Source organism: Corvus moneduloides, chromosome 3 (assembly GCF_009650955.1).
Source record: "Corvus moneduloides isolate bCorMon1 chromosome 3, bCorMon1.pri, whole genome shotgun sequence".
Lineage (NCBI taxonomy): Eukaryota > Metazoa > Chordata > Aves > Passeriformes > Corvidae > Corvus > Corvus moneduloides.
In genome coordinates, this window is record NC_045478.1 from 57,126,148 (window position 1) to 57,141,709 (window position 15,562).

The 15,562-nt window shown below is 36.4% G+C and overlaps 1 protein-coding gene across 3 annotated transcripts in view; it reads left to right on the forward strand.

Annotated features, from left to right (window-relative positions):
- The window catches only part of LAMA2 (laminin subunit alpha 2), a 346,447-nt gene that overhangs the window by 84,104 nt on the left and 246,781 nt on the right, over positions 1 to 15,562 (forward strand). For all 3 annotated transcript variants that reach the window (XM_032101660.1, XM_032101662.1, XM_032101661.1), the window contains exons 3-4: positions 2,057 to 2,169; positions 15,224 to 15,466. In XM_032101660.1, the coding sequence (XP_031957551.1) occupies positions 2,057 to 2,169; positions 15,224 to 15,466 (356 nt within the window). The remainder of the gene's footprint in view (positions 1 to 2,056; positions 2,170 to 15,223; positions 15,467 to 15,562) is intronic.

The following is a 15,562-nucleotide window of genomic DNA, read 5'->3' on the forward strand; positions in this document are numbered from 1 at the left end:
GGTCTTTAAATGTTCATTTGGCAAAGGGAAGTGCCTTGTTTAAACAGAGATGGCTTGTTAATAGGAGAACCATATAATATAACCAGACTTTAAAGGATCCCCCTGGAATGTGTCAGTCTGGAGTGCCTCCCCTTAATTACTGTAGTAGGAAATGAACACAAATTCCCTGGTTAATCACATGTGAGTCCAAATTAAAGTGCACAGTTTGATGGGCTCACTCTAAGTTCTCCCTCTTGCCATCCATCAGGGAGATTGGTCCTTGAACTGCATTGGCAATCCAGTCCTTTTTACAAATATTGTATTTTCCCCCCTTACCTTTTAAATAAGCAAAACATGCCAGCAATTAATCAATTTTCCAAGTAATTATGATTAAACTTTCATAATGGTGATTACAGTTAATTGTTGATTCATCTCCCAATCCTCCTTCTGATGATTTACCTTGATATCAATTTCATCTGAAGAGACTTAGATCAAAATTTCCAATTAGACAGCTTCTGTCACAATCACCAAGGAGCCCTGGATTTGATTTACAGCTGATTTTTGCTACCACTCAGTTAAAGCCAAAATTTGAGAAAATGATTGGAGCTGTGGTACTGACAGCATGTAAAGCATAGGGTGTGCTTTGCTTTTCTCTTCAACATAAAGCTACTAATAGCTTTATCAGTTGTAGTACCAGAATTCTAACTTGCAAATGTTGCTGCCCACTAATGCCATTGAATAATCTAATAATTAAATGAAATTTTTGGCATTTTCAATATTGAGGGTTTATGCCTTCACTCACTCCCACAAAGCACTTGAATTGTGTCTTTAAATATGTTCAGGCATTCTGACTTCCCTTCATGAGCTAGGACTCCTGTCCTCCACAGGTGGTTGATATATCAAAAAAACAGAGATACAAAGACTATCAGTCTGGCTGGTTGATTAAAGTAATAATTAAAATAATAAGTAAACTTATCAGTTCATAAATCAATTACTTACAATTCTAGGCCCAGAATATGAATCATATTCCAGTTTTATACCAAGAAAACCTGACAGTTTAGAAAGTCATCCTTAATAAGAGGGATAAGGTTTTCTCCTAATTCATGTTTTTGCAAACAGAACTTGCATAGAAGAAACTGACTGTATTTGGATTTTCTTTGGGTTGTTTTCCTCATAATGTACAGGCTTGCTGTAGACAAGTAGGGACTTCAAAATATAGATCCTTATACCTTTTAAAATTGTGGTTTTGTTATTCTCCATTTTGTACAGAGAGAAACACAAATTGACCACAAAAAATAACCTGGAAATGTTGAGAGCGATTTTTCTCAGTCTAAATAACATTAAAGTACTAAGTAACCAAACTTTGATAATGTAGAAGATCTTGAAATTAAGGAAAAATTCCATTCTGTAAATAAATTCATATCCCTCTTATTTAGGATTCATTTGGGATACTGCAGCAGAGTCCATATAGACATGAAAAATAATGCATCTTGGACTCTGATAAGGATTATAACCAAACAAACCTCCTTTATATACATGTATGTGAGTCAGAAAATTTTCCACTTGAGGGATATATCCTGTAATGATTTCTGAATCATTTCCTCTGTAATGATTTGTGAATTATTTCCTGAATTATTTCCATGTGTGCTTAGAAATGTCTTAGAAATTTAATCTCTGCTTTCCTTGCACACCCTATCTCAGGTTTCTGAGTTGTTGTTTCTGTTGCAACATTCGATGACTTCGCAGTACTTGAAACTTTGGAAGAGTGTCGGAAGAGTTTGCTTGATTTAAATGCCCACATTTTCTGTAGCATCAGGAGAGCCTTCTGCAGTTAGATGTTCTGAATGATCTTCTTGTGATCCTAACCAAAGATAAAGAATTAACATTAGATCAGTATTACAGTAATAATAAGCATGACTGATGCCCCTAGAGTACAAGAAAAATTAATTTATTCTTTTTTCTTTTAGAAGTCCTGCCTCATTAGTTCTGTAATTGTCTTAAAATCTATCTTTCAGATCTAAAAATAATTAAATCTTGTAATAGTTTTGAAATTTATTTGTTTCTGCTGTTCTAACAGAACGACACCCGATAACAAATGCAATTGATGGCAAGAACAGTTGGTGGCAAAGCCCTAGTATCCAGAATGGAATTGAGTATCATTATGTGACCATTACATTGGACCTCCAACAGGTACACTTCTGGTTTTTTGTTTCTGGGCTTGCTTTCTTGCATGATAGATCACCTAGATTATCTTAAATTTTGCTCTGTGTTGCTTTCCTATATGAAGACATGCCCAGTTTCTCCTGTAGTTTTCTGTTGTTTGTATGGATATGACTGACCTATTCATTGTAACATAATGTGCCAAATAATAAATTGTTATTTCATACATATTTTTATGAAGTCATGCAGTTGTAAGAACCTTTTATTTGTGAAGCTGAAGTACTTGGAGGACAGTGATTTTTATACCTGGAAGAGCCTTTGGATCCTGGATGTGCTGTTAGCATTCTGACTTTGGAGCCCTCATTGTTAATGGCAGAAACAATCCTACATCTGTGGTTTTGGCCTTATATATGCGAAAGTATTCAATGTGCATTTCTCTTTCAAACAGGAAAGCTAAAACTTCTTATAGAAATTTGAGAGTAGGATCCTGTGCAGTAAAGAGGTATGGGGTTTTTTTTAACATGTCTTTTAAATTTTCAGAGATACTAACTGGTTTGCTTTTACGGCAAGGAATTGTGCCTCTTGTTGGTTGTAGTCTGTTAATATGCAAGTAGCTCTTAGGCATTAGAACTAAATTCCCATCCTTGTTTTTCATCACCCTAGTGATTTTAGTTGTGTGGTTGTTTAGGTCAGGTCTTCTAAACTAGGGCTGTACAACTTCTGTTTTTTCCCCTGCTATTTCATTATCTAGATTATCATAAGAAATGAACAGATTTGTGAAGTTCTGGAAGTTTTAAGTTTTCTTATGTGCTAAAAGCTAGCAACTAAAGGATCAGTGAGGATACTGGAGAAAAAGTATGGGTTGTTCTAATGTGTTTAAAAGGCCTCTGCATGTGCCAGCTGACAGCAGTCTGAGAATGCTGCACTGTGTGTGGTGTGGGTTTGAGGGGCTTTTGTTACTCTTTTTTTTAAATGAGACAAGGATCAAGTCTGACCCTGTTTCTTTCCCATGTTCTGTTACTAATTGTTCAAAGAAAACTTGGCAGTCCTTCTGCAGCTCTAAAGCTGATACCTTCTCTTAAGCCCATTCACTTCTTATTGGCTGGAATAGAAGCAGTGTTGAGGTTTCTGTGGATGTCAGAGAGGTGGGCTAAGACCCTGTGTCACTAATGCTATCTGGCACACCCTTTATGATCTGAGTAACCCATGTAGTTAGGAATGCATGCAATTTTACTCTCCACCGTACGTGAACAGAACAAGTATTGTTCCCCAAAACATAGTAAAAGGTCTACTGCGATTTGCATGGCTTTTAGACTGCTCAGTAAGCAGTAAGAGTTGTTTGGGTCTTGAGAAGTATTAGGAGTTTTTGTTTGCTTATCCAGGAATTTTGTAGTCAGAGCATTATAGACTATTAAAGTAACCGGCAGAATATGAAATTTCTCTTTCAGCTGTTGTTTTGTGTAGTAGTCACTATGAATGATGAAGGTCACCAGATATCTCTGCGACCTCACTTGAAAGAAATTCCATTCTTTACCTTTGCATTTTAGGAGATTCAGTAATTGCTATGTTTGTGTTGATGAATTCTTGCTTTAAGTATCAAAATGCATAACTTCCTTTTGTGAGATAGAAATAACAAATGGGAAATCCACAGGTAATGGACTGAAAATGGCAGGAATGCATTAGTTTTTATGTTATTACTGGTAATTATGATAGTACATGGAATGCTTTTAGCAATCCTAATTTCATGAAAAAATCAGGAAAATGATTACAATTTACTCATTTATATAATGCTTGGCCTTTTGGGACAGAGACTGTTTTTCTTTACTTTGTTGTGCAGGGAAGCCTGCCATACATCATAAAAATGATGTATACTATTTAGCAATGGCTAATAAACTAGAAGAAGGAAAATATACTTAATATTTGTAATTATGTTTATACTTAAGTTTGTTAGAACAAACCAAAATATTATCAGTCCTGTTGGGAAAAATGTAGTATTTTTTCTTGTTTTCTCTCAACACTTGAGGTTTGCCTTAATACTTATAAAGAGCTTTTATCTATCATGGAGGCTAGGTTTCTAATTCACTGAAGTACACTTGAAATTTGTACCCCATCTATTAATAAAATATGAGTTGAAAACTGGAGCTATTTGGTTGTGAGCATCTTCGATAATTTCCTCTTAACCCTTCACTTTTCCCCACTTTTTAGCCATTATAACAATCCTCATCTATATCACAAAAAAATTATGGAACTCCTTTCCTACCTGTAAATGTGAGATTATTTTTTACAGTGCTTTTCATGCAGAAAGTGCATAGGAGGTCAAAAATATAGATTTATTTGGGAGTTTCTCGCACAAATTTAAATGGAGTTTAGAGTGACAGGTTCAGCTGCCTTGGTAGGAGTTTGGAAGGGGGGTGGTTCACAGATGTGTGAGGTACCAAGAGAAGAGCTGTCTGCTGTTCTGCAGCTCTTAGTCCTGCTGGTTAGAGAGGGTCTGTCTCCTCTGCCTTAAGAGTGTTGGGCAGTTCAAGTGCAACAGAGGTAATTCAGGTCCAGTGAGTGCAACGTTTAGCAGGACTAAAAATAGGCCTTCTCTTCAAGAATTTCAGAGCACAGAGTTGGCAAAACAGAAGTGCTTAGACTTCCAGGGAGAACAGATTCCCTGTACTTGTGCTATTCCCAAATCCTCAGTTGGTCTAATTTCACAGTGATGTGGAAGATTGGTAGAATATCTTTAAAGAAAATTGGCAAATTCACAGGAAGACCAGTTGGCAGTTTGAAGTGAAGTGGTCAGCCCATCTGTTTCTGATTTCTGCACACATCAGGACACTTTTATTAACAAATTCCCAGCTGCTCTAGGGAGCAAGGACATTGGCTATATCCTTGATACTGCTCAGATACTTGTGCCAGGAGCATATTTATGTGGATTTAGACTTTTTTGCTATGCACTTCATATTTTTTAAATGATGCTGGAATATTTTATGTGAACTGTAGATGTGTGTAACTCAGGTGGACCCAGAGTTAATGTTCTGGCAGAAATTTCTGGAATTAATAACTATGTCTTAATTGCCTGAGACTGTGGAGGATCAGTTCAGTGTCCAGGTGATGCCTTCCAGGCGTACATATTTGAAGAAAAAGAAAGTAATGGACACTCCACAGAGCCTTGTAAGCTGCAAGAGCAAGAATAACTGATTAGGCTATGTAGCTATTTCTCTCTAAAACACTTGCACTTCATCAGTTTTAAGTTCCCTAACCTCTGATAGCATCCAGCTCTTCCACCTTATCTTTTCATTCTGTCCCCTACCCTTCTCCTGTAGGAAGGGAGGAAGGAGTTTAAAAGATTGTGTTCTGACTCTTTGTAGAAATCACTGCAGTCACCATCCCTTCCAAAGGCAGTCTAAAAACACCTGCTACAGGAATGATGTCATACAGCAAACTGGTGGCAGAGACCCATGAATTAACTAAGTCTGCATCCCTGTCTAATTAATTTTTTTTCTTAAAGACGAAGTAACCAGGCTTTTGAGTCTTGACCATTTCAAAGTTGTTGCATGATTTTTGGATTCTGGAACAATCTCTCTGTTGTCTGGTTTCAAATAACTGGTGGAACCCATTGTTTGGATGTTTGTCTATACAGTTGAATCCCACAATTAGATCTAGTTCAACTAATCCTTTAAGGATTGACTGAAGGTAATCTTACAGCCATAATGAAACAGGAGGTAAATTGGATGATAAGCTATTGCACAACATTGCTTCTTTTAATACATAATTGTATTTTTTTATTTTAATTTATGACGGTTGACCAGACAGTGGTTAAGGAATCAGAATGTGTTGAGCAACAAAGCCATTTTAAATAGCCTTTACACATTAGCTGCATAGTCATACAGGGATATGCATATCACTAGGAGATACTTGGTTTTAATGTTGTATTTTCTCTTCTCTGGAATACCAAATACTTTTTCCATCAGGGAAAAAAAAAATACGCTAGATTTCTGTTGAATAAGTTCTGATATCAAATATCAGAAGAGCTAAAGGAATGAGGAGGAAGTTAACGATATTGTTTAGTCTTGGGATGTAAGAACCAGTTTAGTAAAATGAAATGCCACTTGGTCTTCATGTTTCAAATTTGTATATATGTGTAAATATTTTGTTTAGGTGTTCAATTAATATTTTCCTTCTCTCTTTTACCAATAATTATGGGCTTAAAATGTTTTCTAAACGGCTTTTATAAAGGTAAGGCTTAAAGCTTCTCTTCATCCCCAAACCAGAAAGTAGTTTAGCAGAAATTTAGTCCACACTTGGACTATTCTCCAACAGATGACAGTCAGTTTTGTCCATCTTCAAAAATGTTTGTCTACAGAGAAAAGAGTGAACAAACCCAAAGTCTGTTGAGACTATCACACTGCAATTCCCTGATTGCCGCTCCTCCCTGCACTGGTGAAAGGGAGATGTTTCTGTACTTCTTGTTCTGGCACTGGCACTTGTGTTGCCAGGCAGGAAACCAGATGTACCTTGATACTGAAAACTATATCTTGCCTTGTTTTTTGGGGTTCTGTTTCTGCCAGATCAATTTTCTGATTTGGCTTGCCTGTGTGAGGTTTTAATGCCAGCCTGGGGGAGGGGGCAGGAATGTACTTCTGGAGGCAGTGGGGAAATAGTTCCACCTCTCTCCGGAATAGCTGGCACTCTGTGTTCATTTCAACATTTTAAAACCTCAAAGTGAGCTACAGTCCAACCCTGCAACATAGCGCTGTCATCATCAATATTTGTTTTTACTATTTCTTGCACAAGAATCATTTGGTTTTGAAGTTATGTAAACATTTGAGAATTTAAAAAACAAATGATCTCAAAAAAAAAAAAAGTCGTTAAGTCCAGTATTCTGGCTCAGCTACACCTAAGTGGTGAGGAACTGTTGAAGTGACAGCCCAAAAGAGATGCAACTAAAACATGAACACGACTGTTGAATCAATTAAAAAAAGAAAAAGAAATGAGATGTTCTGTTTTAATAAAGTCCACAGCCAGCTTTTAGACAAGTATGTTAGTTGTAATACTCAGTATTTTTTTATTTCTTTTTTTCATTACCTTCATAGGCTTGAATCTTAGCATTTCAGTGATTCTCTTAAGTTCTTTAGTTTTACAATTTGCTGGTAATGAACTAACTAACTAGATATGTATAGGATGAAAAAAAGTGTAATTTATCTTTCTGATATTCTTTTAAATGATTATTATTTACTTTTTAATTATTTTACATGATTAATTAGTATTTCATTTTTAAATCTTTTTAAAGCAAAACTATTGGACTTGAAGTTAACTTATAATGAAAGCATTTGAAAAACTCAGAAAAACAAGAAAGAAATTGCATATAAATATACCAGTAAGGATTTATAGCAAACATACCTAGAAAACAATTATTTGTTATCATGAAAAAAACAGAATGTTAGTAAATATTTTGACATTACAGTAAACATTTTTAAGAACTACTTGTTTTACATACTATTAGCAAATTTACTTTAGATTATGTAGCTTTCCACCTGGATTTCCATTTGTGGGAAAGAGAGAATATGTGCCCACTAGTAAGTAACAGATGTTACCCAGGGTTCCCTTCTTGTCTCAGAATAAAGTTTTCCCCATTGATATCACTCAGACAAAAGCCTAAGGAAAATCAAATGATATTTTTCCTCAGTTAAGGGTCAAGAGTGCATGTCTATGCCAGCCATAATTCCAGAAGAGGCTACTGCAGTAAGCTTCTAAGTGTTCTAACAAACCAATGTTAGTGAAGATGCTCAAACTGACCTTCCCACAGCATTAAAAAACAAGAAAGTTTTTCATGAGTGGTTAAATAGTACGTGAAGGGAGTAGTCTCCAATGCATTCTGAAATGCGGAGAAGCCATTATTGTACTGAAAGATGAGTTGTAATACCCACCATACGAAGTGCTGTAAGCTAGGTCGAGGGTTGTATTAAAAATAAATATCCACAGGATTATTTTTGCCCAAATTTTTTATGCTCCCCACTAAATCAGACCATAAATTTACTGCTTTGTGGTTAGTCAGAAAGACTTCTAAGTAAGCAAATCCTTTCAGCTTCAGTTCATAATACACGCTAACAATGATTTTGCACAGTGTTGAGAACTTATCGTTTTCTTTCTGTGGTTAGTTGCCTTATATTTTCTGTGGATGACTGTAATACATACACATACCACTTTTCTAGTTTTGACTTTAAGCAAGAGAGCTATTCACCTTTGAGTCCAGTGGCACATACATTCTGACATGAATATGAGGTTGTCTTCTGATTTTGTACTGTTAGAAGTTTTGGTTCTAAAGAAAATTGTGGAGGCTGGGAGAACTGTGTTGTGACAAGAAAGGGTTTCATAGGATTCTCAGTCTTGAGCAGATTTTGTTATTGATATTGAAGAAATATGTTGTCTTTAAATAGTTTATGATTAATAAGAAGCTTACTTGAAAAAATGAGTTTTGCAGCTGATGATGGTTATGAAATAGTGCTTCTGTTGTGATAGGCACATTAAAATGTATGGACTTGGTATGAGTATGTGAGAGCTGGTGAGAGGACACTGCATGGAAACAGCTTCACTCTGAGTACTCTCAATGCTACTGGACCCAGGCTGAGCATCAGTTCTTGGATCTAGAAAAAAAAAAGAAAAAAAGGAATTTTTTGTTTTATGTTTTAAGCACCAAAACAGAGGAACAACCATTTCTGTCCTCCCCTCTTGTCTAGGTTTTAAGAAGAAGGGTTTGAATATTGGCATTTTCATCAATTTCCCTTTTCTCAAAATAGTCTTTATTCATTGAAAGAAGTGATTAGCTTTAGGAAATAAATTGCCTTTTGCTATTATTTGAAAGTACTGTGCAAAGACATTATTAACTTCAGTCTTCAGTTCTGGTATAGACCAGGCTAATGATGAGCAGCAAAAATAGTCAATAGAAAGCAGCTATTCTTTTTGAGGCCTTCACAAACAGCTGAACAGTTAATAATGGAGAAAACCAACAGAGACAATTACGAAGAAAAAAGTTGACATTGACAGAAACTTTACAGGTTCTGACTCCTTCCATTTGGCTTAATGTGTCTCAGATATTCAACAGCTGGACAACTTGAGTACTTTACAGTTTGACATTGTATAAAGTGCACTCTTTTAGTAGACTTTTTTTTTTTTTTAATGACATCTTTACTTATAACATGAGCAAAAATTGAGAAGTATTAGTATAATGTATTTTTTGTCATGGAGAAGAAAGTGTTCTTAGAAGAACATGCACCTCTCCAGCAGTTACAGACAGGGAAGGGAGAAAGCTGAGCTTATTCTAAGTTCAGATATTTTTATAGTTTTTTTTAAAACGCATGTTCTGCATTAACTGAATGGGACTGAGCATTGAACGAAAGCGAAGTTTTGCCTAATTAGAAAAGATGAATTTCTAACTGAAATGGTTTGGTTTGGAGACATCCACCTTAGAGCTTTTCAAGGTTTGCTATGATAAAATCTTTCTCAGTTTTTCCCATGAAGTGCTGTGGACATCTTAATTTACATGACATTTCTAGCTGCAACTTTTTGTAGTTGCAATTTTTCTGGACAGATGATGCCCTGCTAGAATTGCTTGCAACAATAGGAAAAAAACAAAATCTATGTTGGAATCAAGTGTGTGTTTCTTTCAGCCCAAATTCCCCATCTGGTAGCAGCATTTCAGTTGGAAGTAGCTCAGATGAACAGGAGCAACACTGTCATTAAAACTGCAGCATGGTGGGGAGGTGTTCAGATTTCTAAGCTGATATTAGTGGAATCCTGCTAAGCACATTTTTTTTTCCACCCATGCCAACATTTTCAATTACAGAATTTCTAACTGTGAGCAGAATATTTGAAACCATGGCCACCGTCTCTCAGGACAGTGATAGAAAAAATACATGCTAGATGACCATTGAGGAATCTGGAAAGCCATGCCATTTCTAAATAAGACTTTCTCTCTGTCTGAGTTGGATGTGAGACTAAAATGAGAAGATTAGTTGTTCTTAAATAGCCAATTGTATAAAAATTCTTGCATCAAAACTGTCTACTCTTTCATACATAATAGGCACAAACACTAATCCATAACAGTATCTATGAATTGAAATATTACTGACCTCATAAATTGGCCTCTGAGAACACAAGGAGCTGTTTCTCAAAACTCATACAATCTCTGCTTCAATTCATAAGTAGTTGGATTTGGTCTGTTTCATGTCTTAAACCTTTAGGAGAGGCTAATCCAAAATGAAAAACAGTGCAAATGTATTCAAGGTGCATGATGTCCTGCATATATAACAGTTGTTTTCATATGTGAGTATCAAGATAGAATTTAATGATTGAGGAACACATTTGCATTGAGAATCTGTTTATATCTGTGATTTCTGATTCTTGGTCACCTGTGGTATTAGAACTTCAGGCTCCTATGTCTGAACTTCACATTCGGACTGGTATTTAGATCTCTTCTCCTTACTGAGTGTGAAGTTAACCCTTATTCACACATAACCACTAAAAAGAGAGAGCACACCTAAAGAAGATATTTAGAAACAGGATTTAGTGAGAAAATAGGATAGACTTCAGCGACTGAGATCAGGACTAACATGCTGATCAGCCAGCTAGTTGTAGTCAACTGGTTCCTTTCATCTCCTTTTCCCTCTATCTTACTTGTTCCTTCCTGATCCACCTTGATCCCTCCTTTTCTCTACCTATATTCCTTCCCCTAAATGTTTCATTATAAGTCTCATCCATTTATACAATCCCCTTAACACATCCTATAATGAATTCTGCATAGACTTTCCCCTGCTTCTCTTAATGAGGGAGGACCCCCCTGTAACCAATAACCCCCTTTAGCCTCAGGGTGTTCTGAGATAGCCTCGACTCATCTGCGTCACACCGGCACAAGGGTTGTCTGCAGTGCTTTTTCTACTCCTAACAGCACTGTTAAATAACTGCTTAGATAAATCTGTGTCATGGTAAAAGTCATATGGTGTGACAGAATTTATGCCAGCCTGTAAGGAAACAAGTCCTTGACTAAGTTCTGCGCTCTTCTTGATGAAAGAATACCATGTTTACTTAGCCACTGAACTGCAGTAATAATCAGCAATGTAATATAAATACAGTAAATACGTAGATACAGAGCTTACACCAGATCGTTGATGGAAGCCTCCATTAGAGCTAATAAATTTTTCTGTTGAGAAAATGAAATTAAAATACTTCTGTAGAATTGTGTGGTACCATTTTTTTTCTCTGCTGATATTCTGATTTACATGAGTGCTTTCTGAACGAAGGATTTATTTTTTAAATAGAAGCACAAGTGGGAGTTGGACACAATGAGATTTCCTGCTTAAGTAGCTAACCCTATGTAGATTAATGATTCACTTCTGCTCTATCTGAATAATATTAGTGTAGCAAATTATCCTGTATAGTAGGATGCACTTTTCTTTGTCTTATGAGGCATTCACAAGAAGGTAGAGTGCTGTAACTTACGGAAGTGTTCCTACCATATATGCTTCATAGTTCTCTCTGCTGAGACAATTACCAGTGAAAATGAGACCCAAGACTCATTTTGTTTCCCATCTTGAGGATTATGTTGCCTATAATTTGGGAAAGGTTTAAAGGACTATTTAGATTGTTTCCCTCCCACTCCCATAATTATACTGCTATGGTCACATGAGCAGAACAACTAGAAAAAAGCACCAACTGTGCTTTGGCAGCTGTTTTAATGGTCTTTTGCATGTTACCAGGCAGCTTGGTATTGCTCCATTTTCACATTTGTATGAGCAAACTTGTGTCTCTAGGTTACATTCTGTTGAACTTGTACAAATCCAGATGTGCTCTAAGATCGTGCAGTTACTCTATCAATTGACATGTGTTGGTTTATTGATGCTGTCTGAAATGTGAACCAGGCATGCTCCATCCCTGTGGGAGTAGAAGCTCAGTGTTACAATGTACTGGGAAGGTTGGCTTCAGAATACTGAACCATGTAACTTTTTTGATTGTGGAAACAAATGCAGCAAAACTCAGTGGTATATCAGACTTTATTGGTTTTCTCATGCCACTAAGTGCTTGCTGGTTTTGTATTTGCTAATCAGCTCCACAATAAAAGAAGAGTTTCTCTTTTATCTGGAGAAGGATAGTTTTCCAGCTGACTGGAAAGCCAACGTTGCTTCCATTACATTGATTTGTTTTGAGAATAATCATACAGCTGCCATTAATTTTAGACTGTTTGTTGTCATTGCCAGCTTGCTGAGAAAGCACAGTAAAACATGGCATGCTCCATGTTTGCTGTCTGCCTCGTAGAACTGTGGTGAGCTGGTAGTGCCTGGTGTAGCTGACTGAACTGGGGCAACTGTCTTCTCGATTCATGCTAAAGCTCTCCATGTCCAACTTTTTCCCAAAGGAAAGGTATTTTTAAGAAGCATAGATTAGCATCCTGTACTGTCTTCAGCCTAGCCTTAGAAAGATCAGGAGTAATATCAACCAGGCCATGTTTTTTGATGTGTGATGCTCTTGATGCATCTTCCTTTGTCTGCAGTTAGCATTAACTACCAATATTTAAAAATACGAGTCCTTAGTTCCAGCTCTGTTTCTCTATCCAGGAAATAATTCTGTTAGGGGGTTTCAGGTAGCTCAGTACTGTTGTAGAAGGAACTCTCAGAGGCTGGAACAGTAGTAGTCTGGATCAGGTTGGAAACCGTAGCTGAATAGTAGTTAAAACCAGCTCTTCATGTGTATTCTTTTATTTACATTAAGAAGCTTTTTTCTTGTCAGATTTAGATTAAGAGAAATTATATCCACTCCACTGTGATGTGCAATATGCTGTTTACTCTCCACTGCCTTTTTTTTTCTTCTTTTTTGTTGCAGTTTCATTTACAGAGCATGCTAAAAATAATGAAAGCCAAAGGTATATAATAAATTGCAGTCAAGCAGTTCACTGTCTGAAGGCAAGAAACAAGACTTCAAACAAATCCTCAGCAAAATGTGCAGGAAATGTTATTGGAAGAGGGTTTCAGTTTGAAAAGTCACTGTAGAAAGTTTCACTCTCCCACACAGCCTAGTGTTTCAAAGTAAGCAAACAGAAAGAGGCTTCCTGTTGATTACACCTCTTGGCCCCACAGAGCCAATGCATCCAAAATGCTTGCAGAGTTAATGTTTTTTTAGCAGTATTTAATAATGAATCTTTCATGAAGTTTTTCAAATTGTAGGACTTCCAAAAAGGAACCTATGATTGTGAATTTATTGTTAGATGTATCCTAAACCACAGATCTTCCACAATAGAAGTCCTAGCAACGTGTTTAACCTCAGCTGTTACCCATTCAACATATAAGGAACAGTCTTAATATGAGAACTTGAGGTAAATTGCTTATGTAAAATTTTTTAAAAAGTATTTATAAGTACTCTGGAATGAAATCTCTCTTCTGTGTTTCTTACATTTCAAAGAGCTTAACTGGGGGGGGGGAAAGGTTTGGAGAGGCTTGTTAATGTTTGTTTGTCTCTCTTTATTGTAAAGAGTATTAGTAATGTGGCATGTGACACTGATCCAGGATAGTTAAAACTGTAATTGTTTGTGGCCACGGTGGAATATAGCTGTAAATGAGTTTGAGAGAGGAACTGGGATTTGTGAAAGGGGACAAATGATTGTATGATTCCTGTTGAAACAATGGAATGAAACACAGGTTTTTCATTCTCTGGAGTGTTTATTTTATAACATTGAAGAAAAATACAGAGATAAGCCTGCATGAATGTACAATTACAGACATGCTCTTCAGGTTGAAACAAATACAGCCTCACCCCCTTCCTAATCCACTGAAGAACTTCGGCTGATAGTGATTTATTTTCCTGACTGAAGCAATTGTGAATCTTACCACATCCTCAGCATCTGCACAGAAGGCAGGAATGATAATTGGAGATAAACATTTTCTTTGTCTCCATCATCAAGTGTTTGGGAATACTTGCAGTACTCCAGCACTTAACACATTTTCTATTTTACAGTGATACTGGTGGGCAATAAAAACCAAATATTTTCACTGTTTCTTTCATTGTTTACTCTTGAGTATTCTTTCAGTAGCTTTACTGATTGTCTAAGCATTCACAAGAAATTTTGTGTGGACCAAGTCTGAATCTTGCAGCTTCTTTACAGTGACTATCCCATATAGAAAGCATTAAGTATTAAATCAACACTGCCATGATATCCTCTGGCATCCTCATGTGCAGACTCACAGCACTGCGTCTTCTAAATATTAACTTGATATATGTTCTGCTTTTATAATGGAAATAGCTCCTTTGATTTCCTTGGCTTCTGTTCTACCTGTGTAGCATATAGCTGTCGGTAGGTTAAAAACCAAACCAAATCAGCCCTGCATCACTAATGTGTGTCATTCTGCAATGGCAAATATATTTGTGGTTTGCATTCCAGCAAGTGTGTACACAGAAGTAAACCTTGATAAATCAATTGAATGGGCAGGTAAAATGGACTATAATGAGCATTGATTATATGCTTGCATTCTGTTTGTAGTGATATTTGATGTGTCTCTGTCCTATAAAGCTTATTCATGGTCACAGTGCTGAGTTGTGTGATTGAAACAAGAATGTTTTATGGAATGATTTCAGCGTGATGTGATTACCTTTCAATAGCTTAAAACCATGTTTTTCTTTAACAGAGATGGAGCTGTAAGAGTTTGGCAAGTCTTAAACATTGTGGAAAGCGTATGTCTATAAATACACACAAAGAAAAAATCCCACTCCTACAAATTGAAAATACTTGAAAACAAACTTTGCAAACATTTGGCTGAAATGGCAGCTTAGCAATTACCTACTAAGCTATGTGCAAGTGCTTTGTAATTCTATTTTCAAAGTCTCTATTGGTCTAATGCAACTAATTTTTTTTTTCAGAAATGTTAATGGAGAATTTGTTTCTGTAGTTTTAGAGTTTCAGTGTAATCCGAGGCCATATTGCATTTCTAGGGGAAAAAAACCAGTCAAGCATTATCATATATACTGTTCTTATTTTGGTAGCTATGAAGAAATTGGAATGAATTTGTAATTGTGTATTTACATGTATTTTAACAATTCTTCTATTTTTCAGATTTTCCAGATTGCATATGTTATTGTGAAAGCAGCTAACTCCCCTCGTCCTGGGAACTGGATATTAGAGCGTTCTCTGGATGGTGTGGACTATCAGCCATGGCAGTACTATGCTATCACAGACAGCGAGTGCCTGACACGCTACAACATTCATCCCCGGCCTGGAACCCCATCCTACATAAAAGATGATGAAGTCATATGCACTTCTTATTATTCCAAAATCCATCCTCTGGAAAACGGAGAGGTAAGATCAGATGGTGTTCCATATGTAACCTGGCAGAAAAAACCCCCTTTGGTTAATTGGCAAATCTGCTTTCAGTAGACACAGTGTTTTGGTACA